Raw genomic sequence first — 12,602 nt, forward strand, 5'->3', positions numbered from 1 at the left:
CCTACAAAATAATTATAGCAGCAAACACGGGACCTTCAAGAACATTTGAGCAGCAATTCTCCATTTGGGTTACTATTTTGGGCAGGAAGGGAAAGGGGGAACTGAGATGTTCCGTTTGTAAACTTCCAGGGGAACTTGCAATTATCACCAAAGATGACCTGGATGAGAAGGTAGAAGCAGCAACAATTCCACTGCAATATGTCTGGAGAAACTCCCTCCCTCCCTGTGTGCTTCTCCCCTCCCCAGAAACCCTCACAAGCCCCGCAGAGCACCCAGCTCTGACCCAGGGCTTTCCTTGGGCCCTTGTCCTCGCATCGGCTCTGCACAAAGCTAAGTTCCAACTTTTACCAATTACAGCTCAAACCCACCAGCTGTCCAGAACGAGATTTTTTTAATGCAAGTCCGAAATGAAAAGCCACGGCAGCCATTTTTCCCCCGCTGTAAAGGCCACACTCTGCGGGTGAGCCCCGGCCGTGCTGCTCCCCCCCGCTGCTTTTACCTTGTCGATTGAAATCCATCGGAGGCTGTTTGCAGTCCTGAGCTCTGTGACCACTGGCCCCACAGTTGTAACAGGAGAGGTTCCCATTTTTTTTGTGACTTGAGCCATTGCTGTTTCCCATCATTCCCTGTGCCTGATACACCCCCGCTGTCCCTGCCATAAAGTTCTGCATTGGCGGTACCGCAAACGTCGACTGCCCGGTCATGACGGAGTCCGGCGCTAGGCCGCTGTTATAAGCGGTGTGGACCACGGGGAAGGTCGTGCTGCTGTTGTACTGCTGCGTGTTGATGTAGCCGTTACTACACAAAGGGTTGAAGGGTAGAAATGGAAAAGTAAACATTGAAGGTCCTGAAAACGGGTGCTGAAAATAGTTAGCGTAGCTGACGGTCATACCACTGGAACCGCAGTTCCCGCTACACCCGCAGGAGCTGCACACCATGCACCCGGGCGGCTGCGGCTGCTGCTGCTGGTGGTGATGGTGGTGATGGTTCTGGTTTGGGACCGGGATGCTCCCCGCGGATCCACTGCTGCTGCTGCTGCTGCTGCTACTGCTGCTGCTGCTGCTGCTGTAGAAGTTGTTCTCGGCGACGGAGGAGAGCGTGGGGCTGGAGCTGGGTGCGGGGCAGCTGGGCAGATTGGCCATGGTCGCAAACGATGTGGAGGGGTGGCTGCTGGAGGAGGCTGCGTTACTGTTGGCGCAGAAGCTGCCTTGCATCGGCGCCACTGGCACGCTGCTCATTGCAGAAAAGGCAACTTTGGTGTTGGCTGTGTACAGAGCAGTCCGGGGATTTATTATTGCAGGGGACACCGTTATTTGCATATTACTGGAGCAGGAAGTCTGTCCGGCAATGGCAGAATCAGTAGGAAGAGACGAAGACACCAGGAGTTTGATGGGTGGACGAGCCACGTGGAAGACTGTGCTGGATGTTACAGTGGCAGCAGTACTCGTTTCTACTATTAATCCTGGCTGCTGAGCTGTTTTTATCACTCTGTCCAGAGTCGAAGCGTGTACGACTTTGGTTCGAGGCCCAAAGTTAATAGTAGATGTGGGTGAGCTGTTCTCAGCAGCCCCTGACAGCACCTGCAAGGGCTGGTGGGGAGCAGATGCAGACATGACATCCACCACTGTATTTCCAAAGCTCTTGTCCATTTTGATGCTGCCCCTAGGTCCAGGCGAAACTTTATTTCTTTCTTCTAAAGATAAAAGAGAATGCATAGACGATGAAAGCAGCTTCATGTCTGCATTGCCACGGTCTGATTTATGCACTGAATTTAGCATTCGAATGGGGGTGATGTGAGTAGAGCCTGCTGACATCATCTGCATCGGCAGAGCATGGTGGCCGGACGGATTGGAGCCTGCATCGTTCTGCACTGGCAAGACCTGAGCCGTGGGTCTGGCAGAGCTCGAAGTGAAATGATTCAGTAACATCACTGGCTTCTCCTTTTCAGAACCGTCTAAGTGAATCTCTAAACCTAGGGACAGAAACATCTATAAATACAATCGCTTCACTAGGCAAAGCCGGCCGACACCGGCCCCCTCCCTGGCTGTTTCTCTTACGTCTTTCGTTCTCCTCGGCGCTGTCCGAGCTCTCTTCCCGTGTCTGGATCCCCATGGGGCTGGAAGAAGAGCTGGAGTACTCGGAAGAGCTGCCCTCCCGGGGCAGTGGGTGGGCTGGCTGATCCACATCCACTCGCAGCTCTGCGGATAAAGGGCGTGCGAGCAATCAGGGAATGCAAACAGGAGTAGTAACACCTCCTTGACAGGACCTAATTACAACTCTTTCATGACACCATCTAATATGCAGCGATGCTCAAGATTTACAGAGATACAGGAGGTGTAACAGTCGCTGACTAGTGCCATTCACACAGAAGCCATAAAGAGGAAACTACTTTTTCTTGCACTCCCTCTAGACAGGAATCAGACTTTCTGATTGCTCTCTGTTGCTTACTGAAGGGAGATCTCCTCGCCCTCTACAACTCCCTGACAGGAGGGTGCAGAGAGGGGGGATGAGTCTCTTGAGCCAAGGAACCAGCGCCAGGACAAGAGGGAATGGCCTCAAGCTGCGCCAGGGCAGGGTCAGACTGGCTCTTAGGAAGGATTTCTTTGCAGAAGGGGTTGTTGGGCGTTGGAATGGGCTGCCCAGGGCAGGGGGGGAGTCCCCATCCCTGGAGGGGTTGAAGAGTCGGGTTGACCCAGCGCTGAGGGATCTGGTGGAGTTGGGAACCATCAGTGTGAGGTTCATGGTTGGACTGGAGGAGCTTCAAGGGCTTTTCCAACCCAGATGACTCTGGGATTCTGTGATTCTATTAAGCCACTGACATTGCAGAAGATAAAGCTTACAACAGGCTGGTGAAAAAGCAGTATGAGTTTGCTCTTGTGCGAAGACATAAGCAGCCCCGAGAGCGCAGCAGTGTCTTCTGCTCCTCTTTCTTACCTGCAGCATGGTTGCCACGAATACTCTGGATAGGCCCTACGTGCGTAGTAGGGGGAACCCTTGCCACACCACTGCTGGTAACTGAAGAAGGTGTTGTGGGGTTTAGGCACCGTTTCTCCGATTTTTCTCTATAGGGCGATGGAGAAGAGTATGAAGAAACAGAAACTGGCTAAAGCACAACAACAGATAAATCCATTTCTGAATGAAACTGAAGCAGACAAAGCCCACTAAATAATCCACTAAAAGTTATGCTGCTTTCAAATGGCAACATTCGGAAATCACATCAATCTTGACTGTAGCTTCTTGCCAGCAGTTACATTTGGACTATTCGCCATCTGATTACAACGCTAATGCTCTTATTTGTACAAGGTAAAACATCACCAAACGGTGACTAAATTCTATCGCACATTACGTAAGCACATCCCAAACCTAGCCATGCACACCAAAACAAAAGAGAAGCCAAATGCAGTCATTTTGCAAACACACTCTGGAAAAAAACTAAGAGCGATGAAAAATGCTGTCAAGCAGTTTTGATAAATGGGCATGGATTTGGATTTTTTTAATTGCTTTTTAAGTAACTGCAGTAGCTTCAGAATAAACATTTCTCTCTAAGCGGAGACACAAAAAATAGGACAATCTGTTGCATCAGTTTCCCCAAAGGGCTGTTAATATTGCACAGAGCACTGGCCTTCTTTCTGTCGCCTTCACCACATAAAGCTGTGATCTTCCTGAGACCAGGGTTACCCACAACTGCCCTGACCGTCAGTGGTTTGCACCTCCCCCCCCCAAAGGTACAAGTCCAGATCCTGTTGCCTCTGGCAACCCACACCCCAGCTCTGGTAGTCAGCAGAGGCCCGAGTGGCCACAGCTGCCACGGGTCACCGCGGGGCACCACGGAGGCTCTCAAAGTAGCTGTGCTTCGTTCACACTGACAGGAAGGCAAAAAATTGTCAGGTCTTATGAAGAAAAAGTCCTGCTGGGCATCCTGACCTTCTGTGTGCATCACCTGAGCTTGCAAATCCTCCAGCTCAGCGGCTTGCTTGCCTCATTCCCCCCTGCCTCATGAATCTCAGGTAGGTGGTGAGCCCAAAATGGGAACAGGATTGCACACCTGCTTTACAATACCTACTACACAAGTTTAAAAAAACCCTAAGCAACAGTATGTATCTTTTGTAAATTATTTAAAGATGCCCCCCTCCTTAGAAGAGCTGCCAGTGTGACAGGTGAGGACAGGAATTTATGTTATGACTGGGTTACCATATCCATTTAAAATGGAGTTCACAAATTCTTTACCTTTGGTTACCCTTACCACTACCCTGAACAGGCAACAGTAAACCAGTAAGTACTAAATATTATCTAGAAAGCCCCCGTTTCAAGAGCTTTTCAAAGTAACCGACACAACGGGAGAGGAAGGGAGATAAGCATTACCCATATTTACAGGTGGGAAGCCTGGTAGGTTTATGGTCTGGAAAGCAAAGACCATTGTAAAACTTGCATTAAATCTCTTATGACCTTTAAAGACAGTTCTCCCCCACACACACACTTACTTCTCCAACTCTAGTTGGGTCTTGAGCTTCTTCTTTGCTCCCATGGTGAGAGATTCAAACTTATTCAGATCTTCCTCAGTAAGACTCAGAAACTTGTAAAGAAAAAAAGTATGCTTAGTTTTATAGCCTGAAATATTCTTATTTACATTTTCAGTAAAGATCAGTTCTGAAAAACAACTGTAAAGCCATTTTTTTAACATATGTTAATTCAAAGAAACTCTCTACTCCAGTTTTAAATTACTGAATCAGTGTAGAATAAAAGTGTGGGGGGCTGGCATGAAGGAAAGAACATCTGTAGATAAATTAAATTTAATTAGGTGTGTGCTTATATTAACCATAATGAAGATGAAGTAATTTGTGTACATATTAAAATAGAACTTTGTGCTATAAATGCGTTTAAGGATCTGTTTCTCTTTAAAAAAATCGCTCTGGTTTTCCTAGTTGTGTCATTTAACAGAAATCAATGTGCAGTCATCTCATCAGTTTAATTGGAAAACATACTCCAAAATTAAATTTTATAACAAAATATAGACATAGAATATGAAATATATACATTTATAATATGATGGAAATGAAAGCCAGCAAAGTATGCATAATACATGTTAAACCACACGAGAATATGCACAGTTTTGCTCCTTTATTAAAGAAAAAGACCACTATATATTTTCTCTCACATAATGAAGAAAACCAAATCAGAAGACTCTGGTAACAGATTATAATGAAATACATACAACATGCTATAACTAGCACAAAGCCATCCCAGTTTAGACCTGGCTCAACCTAAGCACTTAGTCCACTGGAGGGCGTTCAAGGCTAAAAGACAGTAAGAGGATATGAATTTTACAGATGGAGCTGGGTAAATGCTGTAAAAGTATTCTGTTTAGATAAAATCCAGCACAGATAGGTGTAATTTGTGACTCTTACTATGCAAATATATAAGTGATTATTCTTCCACAAGAATTTCTGCAGAAAACAAAAACCTCACATTCACTGGCAGGTATGTGCACATGCTAATGTTCATGTCAGAAGTCTCTGTGAATCTTTTTTTTTTAAATAAGGACAACGAAATATTTTGGGAGAAAAATCCATCAAGTAGCAGAAATTAAAAAAAAAATCCGCAAATTTTAGTTATCTACTGCCCATCAAAGGGATGAACAGGGAGCCAAAGCAGAGCTCCTAAGGCAGCACGCAGGATCTTCAAGCATTCAGTGAAGAATTCTGAAACAGGCGGCAGCTGTCGAACAGCTCAGGCCCCGGACACACCACAGATTGAAAACAGAAAAAAAGGTGTTTTTATCAAAATATTATTGCTTCAGGAGAGTGCAAACCTCCCCAGCATTTGCCAATAGCTTCTGCAATTCTCATTGCAGATGTTTGCAGCCTCCCTCTCTGCACTAGAGCACGTAAGGATAATTTAAAAGCTGGCTCCCTTAATCCACTGCCCTACCTTCTCCATTGTGAGCTGTTTGAAGACAGGATAGTATTTGTGCAACCGCAGTTTCCTGAGCCAGTCTAAGATCCCGTTTTGCTCCTGTGTCTGAGGGGTCTGTGGACTGGAAGACATTAACATGGGTGCAGAAGAGGTGTCCATCTGGGTGCGATAGGCCAGCGACGAGCCAGTCCCTCCCGCGTGGGAACAGTGGGGTAGTGCAACGGGAGCAGCAGCCGAGTGCTGAACATGATTCTGAGAAGACTGAATGCCAGCCACTCCACAGATAGGTCTGCAAAATAGTAACGTAATTCGATTTAGCACACTGAATCTGTGTCACCCAGAGTTCAGCTACTACGGCCGTACAAATCTACCACTTCCAGGATTTCTGGTAAAACCTGCACTGTTTGATCCAAGTTACAGATTTGTACCTATGCTGTTCAACAGCACAATAAAACCAGCACAGTTTAGGGCAAATAGTAAGCCTTCTGTTCAGCTGAATCAAGAGGTTTCCTTTTATAATCACAGATAATATATGTTCTACTACCTCTCTGTGATTTAAAAAAGATTTAGAGAGAATGGCTGTGGCTTTTTGCTAAAAAGAAGCAGCCCAAATATAACCCCGTGGAAATTTTTTTATATGTGGAAGTGGCAAAATAACCCACAATACTGGCTCCTTAGAGGGTTCTGGTTTTCGCTGGAGAAAATGAAAATTGCTTCTTAAGAGGATGAGTTCTGAGTTTGTTAAATCCTAACAGAAGGCAAGAGAATTTCTTTCCTTCTTTTCCCAAGGCTGAGTTCTACCTCCCTTGGAAGAGGTTTCCTTCCTCCCTCTGAAAGGCAAACTCCTGCTGTACAAGGAAACATTCAAATATGCTGTAGGGAGAAAAACCCTTTCAGAGATGCTCTAGTTTCCCTTTGCCCACGAAGACTTTTATACTAGGTATGAGCAGATCTGTTCCTACAATTTGGATGATCATTATTTCTTTTAAGTATGTAATTGAGACCAGTACGTATTATTCCTTGTATGTGACTGAGGCCATTACGACTAAGGCAGTAAGCAGCAGATCACAAAGAAATCACCCATCACCACAGCTCAATGTTTAAGTGTTGATGCCAATTAATAGTTAAAGCTTTAAACATTTTGAGAAATGCTGCTAGAAGGGGTGTTCATCGGTTTTACTGCCAGCGGAACACTGCAATTGTCTGATCTTATCTCCCATATACCACCGGTCAAAAGGTTTCCCTAAATTCTTCCCTGAACATACACAGCTCTTAGGAGAAGAGAGCCACTGCTGATTTCATAACCATCAATGACAAGAGATTCTGTCACAATGCTAGAGAGTTTGGTCCAATGGTAAATACATTTTATATCCTTTATTTTTGAAGCTGAAGTTGAATTCTGTCTTCCATTTAGAGTAATTATATCATGTTGTATTTGACTTGCAAAGCATTACCTCAGTTTTGTTGTCTTTGTGATCAGCTCACTGCAAAACTTTTCTTTCAAACAATTGCCTATTCTGAGCTCTTGCAGTTATTATTCTAATACATGTTTTCTTAAGGCATGTGAGGAATGAACAAATGCCAACACTAGGAATGCCAGTAGGACCTTATACCAATATTCTCACCATTTCTCTGGTTTGGGCAGACCACACACTAAATTTCTTAAAATCTTCTACAGATGAATATGAAAGTGTAGACGCGAATGGGGAGACAGATAATTACCTATGTAATGGGGTTTTACAACTAACCAGAACAAATGTAAACCAAATAAATAATTCACCTTCCAGATGTTCCCAGCGTAGTTCCTACTTTATAAAGGGAGGGGTTGCCAGGATCTAAAAACAGGGAACAGAAGTTACAAATGGCATCAGTTTATGACATGTACATCGGTACAAAACATTAATTTTTAAACTTGATTTAAACTTACTTGAACTCTGAAGTTGCTGTGAAGGAGATGAAGTGCTGAAGAACTTTCTAACGTGGTCATTTTTCACCACATGGGAAGGTAATGGTGCCAAATACCTGCACATTCATCAAAAGCAAATAAACCCCCCATTCTGTTAGATTTGACTGGCAGCTGCCTATGCAATCATGATTGTAGATGGCACATGAAATTTTGAAATTGAAGTTAACATTTTGAAACTAAACCATAAAAGACGTAACACCATGCAATTCTGAATCAATGTAGACTTGAAATGTATGGATATTCTTATCCTCGATACTACTTAAACATGTTACTGTTGTGTTGCTTTCATTCTGCTTAGCATTTCAGTAAAGATACTTAATTTAGGAATGCTGAACGCGTGTAAGGCAGAAAATGTTAAAATACCAACTTGAAAATTTCATTTCAAATTCACAAACCTGAAGACCATAAAATATAGATGTATCTGTTATTTAATTTTCTCCTCTTCGAGAGATAAACAGCAGATGCAGAATCTGGCAGTGTAGGGAAAAAGGCTGTAAAACTTATGTCACATTTTCCCTAGGATGGCTGTGACTCTTTTTGGGGAAAAAAGGGCAATCTCCTAAAACTTTGCAATGTATAAAGTGCGTTCTATCAACATGACTAAACTTCTTATTGTCATGCAAACTGGACTGCCTTTTGCCAAATCTTCTATAGATTTAAAAGCATATAGAAACCTGTTTAAAGAAGAGAGCGTTTTGACCATCTCTTTGTCATTTTTAAAGTCTCGGAGTAAAAAATAATTCAGCTCTACACACACAAACACGCTTTCCACCTTGAAAAATCACAGTTTATTTCTGAATTTTTCAAATATGTAGCACTTAACAGCTTCTTCCTGTGCTCCAAAGGCACAACTGTTGCTGTGTAAATGCAGATTGCTGCTCTATTAACCTAGATTTGTAGACTGTTGCTAGCTAAACAGCAGCAGCAGCAACACGCATTTGTCTCTTACCCTCCCTAATTCTCATCAATAGGCTGTGATCCTCAAAGCACAGAAGGGACTGTTTGAAATGTTAATGCTGTTTGCAATGAAAAATAATCTAGGCATGCACCTGCTAGCTCTGACTATGGAAAAACAATATCCACTGCGGCTCTGCCGATGGTGGACAAAATTCTTGTCTCGATTTAGGGGAAAGAGGTGTTTAGCTGAAGCTCTAACAAAAGTTAATTAGTATTTTAAAATGTCATTTAGTAATTTGCATAGATACAGACAGTAGTAGCCAAAAATAATTTAAGTCCCTCAAATTTTCCTAGCAAAGCTATTTCAGTATTTAGAAAGAGAGAACTGCTGTGACCTGCCACAGATGATGATTTTTAAAACGGTGTTTTAGATTAGATAATGGGCAGGTGATTGCTGATAATGTGAAGAGGTACTATCTAAGGCTTCAAAAATTTCTTAGCTGTAATCATTTCCAAAAATTTAAGGGCCATAATATATACATAAATCCCTACCTTTTTAAAAATGAAAATAAATAAACACCATGACAACCTAAAACAACTGCGACAATAAAAAACTCTGTGAAAGGGTAGGGGGAAAAGAAATCCCCACAACTCATCCCTCAATACAGACAGATGTCTATTCGGGCAACTATTTTTTCCTGAGTTTTGGGGGTTTTTTAAAAGCAGTTTTGGCTGTTCTTTGAGCCCAAACCAAGCTTCTGCAAAGCCAATGATCCTCTATTTGTTTTTAACAAGGAATGAGGAAATGTCAGTTCTCCAGGAAGCTTAATACAGAAGATTATTACCATCTGTATTTCTGAAGAAAGAATTCCTGAAATATTCTTATGCACTGGAATTAGTAGAACATCAAGAAATAACGCTCAGGATCAGGGTCTAATTTCTTGAAAGTAATTTAGAATATGAACATAATATTTCTATTTCCTGTTTTTTTTCTTCCAGTTGGTGATAAAAGCCAACTGTCAAGATAAAAAAAAAACACAATAACAAAACCCCCAGCATACCTAAGGTCCGATTCCAGGTCCATGTGGTTCCGTTCTAGGTAAAATGAATCTGGACCAGCTAGGCAAGGAATGAATTTCTCCAAGTTTTCTTCTGGATACAGCTGAGATAGCTAAAGGTGGAGGATATTACAAATAATAAGTGAAAAGAAGACTTGTTACTCATATGAGATGCAAGGCACAGCAATTTATAGGTCAAACATTTTATGAAATTCAATCTATCTGTATTATCTCAGTACATTTTGAAAAATGTCATTGAACAAAATTACATATAGGGACAAAACATCTCTCAGTTTGCAAAGTATTTTTCATATCGCCTTTACCTTTGAAATAAATTCAGTCACTTCAGTGGAAGATTTGGTTACCAACGTCACTGAAGAATCAGACCACAGGACCTTAGGAAGTAAAAAGTATTCAGTTTAGTAACTAATAGTCAGGGTTTTAAGTTGGGCTCCAAAACATCAATAACAGGTATCAAATGTCTCCCACAGACTGCAAGAAGGTTTGTAACGTGTGACATCAACAAGGAAAAACTTTTTTGTGCACAAGTAACTATTGCTCGGTCCTCCCTTGCTGCCCGATTCTTGCTGTTATTATACTTAACAACTATTCTGAATGCTTAAAAAAGCACTTCATAGTTTACACAGCCATTGCACTCTGCAGACATCCAGTATTAAGGAACAGACTACTAAGTAATGGAAATTTTTTTTTCTTATTATTGTTAAAGAAAACAGCTGGTTTGTAGAATCTGACGTGCAATCCGAACAACTCACCGCAGCACAACAGTGCCTATTTATAATTAATCAACTCCATATGCCGTACAAAGTTGAAGATGGCAGGAAATCCCCCCACTGCAAAAAAAGGCAAAACCTTAGAAATGAAACCTGCAGTTACTGCTCTAGCTACGCTCCTTAGGCACCATTTTGTACATGCCCTAGAAAAAGGAAATCGTGCAGTATCTCTTCCCATACGCTTTCTGCATTAAGTCATTACATTCTTAGATACAGAGGCACTTATTGGTTGGTAGATGATTACTTTAACTGAGCCAAAAGTCAGGATTTCTTGGCACAACGAATACCAGTGTAAGACTGGCCAATGCTAAGTCCCTTCAGACTTAAGATATCTATTCAAGGCGTCTGGAAGGCATATGGATCTTCAGCAGTTCTATAGGGGAAGAAGCTGGGTTTACGGGTTGAAGAATCAGGAGGCCATCTTCTCACATGACACTAGTTTCAATGACAACTGAAAACATACACAAAGTTTTTCCAGCCATCAGAAGGCTGCCAAAAAGACTGGTGAGAGGAGAGTATTTCAAAATATATTACATAATGGAGGAATTTCCTCTCTGCAGAGCTGTTACACAAAAAGTTAAGGGGAAAAAAAAAAAAGCGCAGAAAACTTAAGCCTGTGGGGTTTTTTGTTTTTTTTTTAAAGTTTGTGATAAATTAATATTTTTTTTTTAGATTCATGAGAAATTTCAGTGAATGTAGGAGAAATTTCTCTTTCTTTCTAGTTTTGTAATAACCCCACATTTGTAACAACTTACATTTTGCTAACTTGTTATAATTTTCAATACTTATAAAACAATAACGTGAACTGCAAACGCAGGAAACAATAGCATTGCGAAGCGATGCTGAAAACACTAAACTGCTCTATTGACCTTCTATTCCCAAGTTACTAAACAAAACATTTAATAGTTGGGTTTCTAACCCAGCAAACAGCAATTTATTAAGCTCAGCTAAACTATGCACTGTTCTTTCAGTTACAAACCATCACGTAAAATACTGGTAAAAGTCGTTTCTGCTATTTATAGAAAAACTTATAATAGGAGAAGATATTTCACAAGATACTAATACGCAACTGGAGTCCAGACAACTACATACTTCATAAAGATTTTTAAAACCCCTTGAAAAAATCCTGTCTAATATTGATGACATTTGGAACAACGATGAGATTCAGAATCGAGTCATGCAGAGGTTAACGCTGTCAACATCGCAGGAAGATGCTGAACTGATGCTCTATCTTGGGCGGTAGTTTTAAAGAATAACTTTTTCTTTTTGGTAAAAGTTGTAGATAATTGAAATTCTACTGTCCGTTTTCTTTCGGGTTCTCCTTTTCGCACCAACTGTTTGGCTCCGTTGCCTCATTAAGCAAACCAAAGACATTTTCTGGGCTTTGCATTCTGAATTTTGGAATAAGTCGTCCAACTAGATGGAAGAAAAGCAGTTTGTCATTCTTTCTCGCCAGTACCCTGAATCCACTATTAACACAAGGTTTCACAGAATGAAGTCATCCCTCCACAGAAACTGTGAGCAATGACCGAACCTCCAAAAGCTGCGTAAAAACGGGGGGAAGCCACTTCTCCTAGCAGCTTGTGGCTAACCACTCTCATTCCAAAGAAACTATTCTCACTTCCAGTTTGAATTAGTCTGGCTTCAATTTTCAGACAACAGTTCCTGTTATGCCTTCTTCTGCTAGATTAACACTCCCTTTACCGTAAAATATTTTCTTCCCTTTGAAAATGCTTTTTTATGATACTGAAAGTCACCTTTCCATCAAGTTCTTTAAGTCTCTCACTACATGGCATTTTCCTCAAGTCTTGAATAATTTCCATAGCTATTTTCTGTACTCTTCAACACCCCTTTTAAAACCAGTAACGCCTGAACCATATGCCACAGTCTCACACTCCCTTCAGTGCTGAATGCAAAGATAAATGACCATCCTACCCCTTTTTCCCTATGTGCAGCAGAGCCCTAAGAGTCTAAATT

At 41.9% G+C, this 12,602-nt stretch overlaps 1 protein-coding gene across 1 annotated transcript in view; it reads right to left on the bottom strand.

Moving 5' to 3' along the window:
• The window catches only part of ZCCHC14 (zinc finger CCHC-type containing 14), a 55,385-nt gene that overhangs the window by 5,040 nt on the left and 37,743 nt on the right, over window positions 1-12,602 (bottom strand). Inside the window, exons 4-12 of the mRNA XM_074882133.1 lie at window positions 10,158-10,229; window positions 9,838-9,947; window positions 7,841-7,935; window positions 7,694-7,748; window positions 5,929-6,202; window positions 4,482-4,573; window positions 2,935-3,062; window positions 2,058-2,198; window positions 500-1,972 (exon numbers count right to left, since the gene is read on the bottom strand). Coding sequence (XP_074738234.1) covers window positions 500-1,972; window positions 2,058-2,198; window positions 2,935-3,062; window positions 4,482-4,573; window positions 5,929-6,202; window positions 7,694-7,748; window positions 7,841-7,935; window positions 9,838-9,947; window positions 10,158-10,229 — 2,440 coding nt within the window. The remainder of the gene's footprint in view (window positions 1-499; window positions 1,973-2,057; window positions 2,199-2,934; window positions 3,063-4,481; window positions 4,574-5,928; window positions 6,203-7,693; window positions 7,749-7,840; window positions 7,936-9,837; window positions 9,948-10,157; window positions 10,230-12,602) is intronic.

This window comes from Strix uralensis, chromosome 12 (assembly GCF_047716275.1).
Source record: "Strix uralensis isolate ZFMK-TIS-50842 chromosome 12, bStrUra1, whole genome shotgun sequence".
Taxonomy (NCBI): domain Eukaryota; kingdom Metazoa; phylum Chordata; class Aves; order Strigiformes; family Strigidae; genus Strix; species Strix uralensis.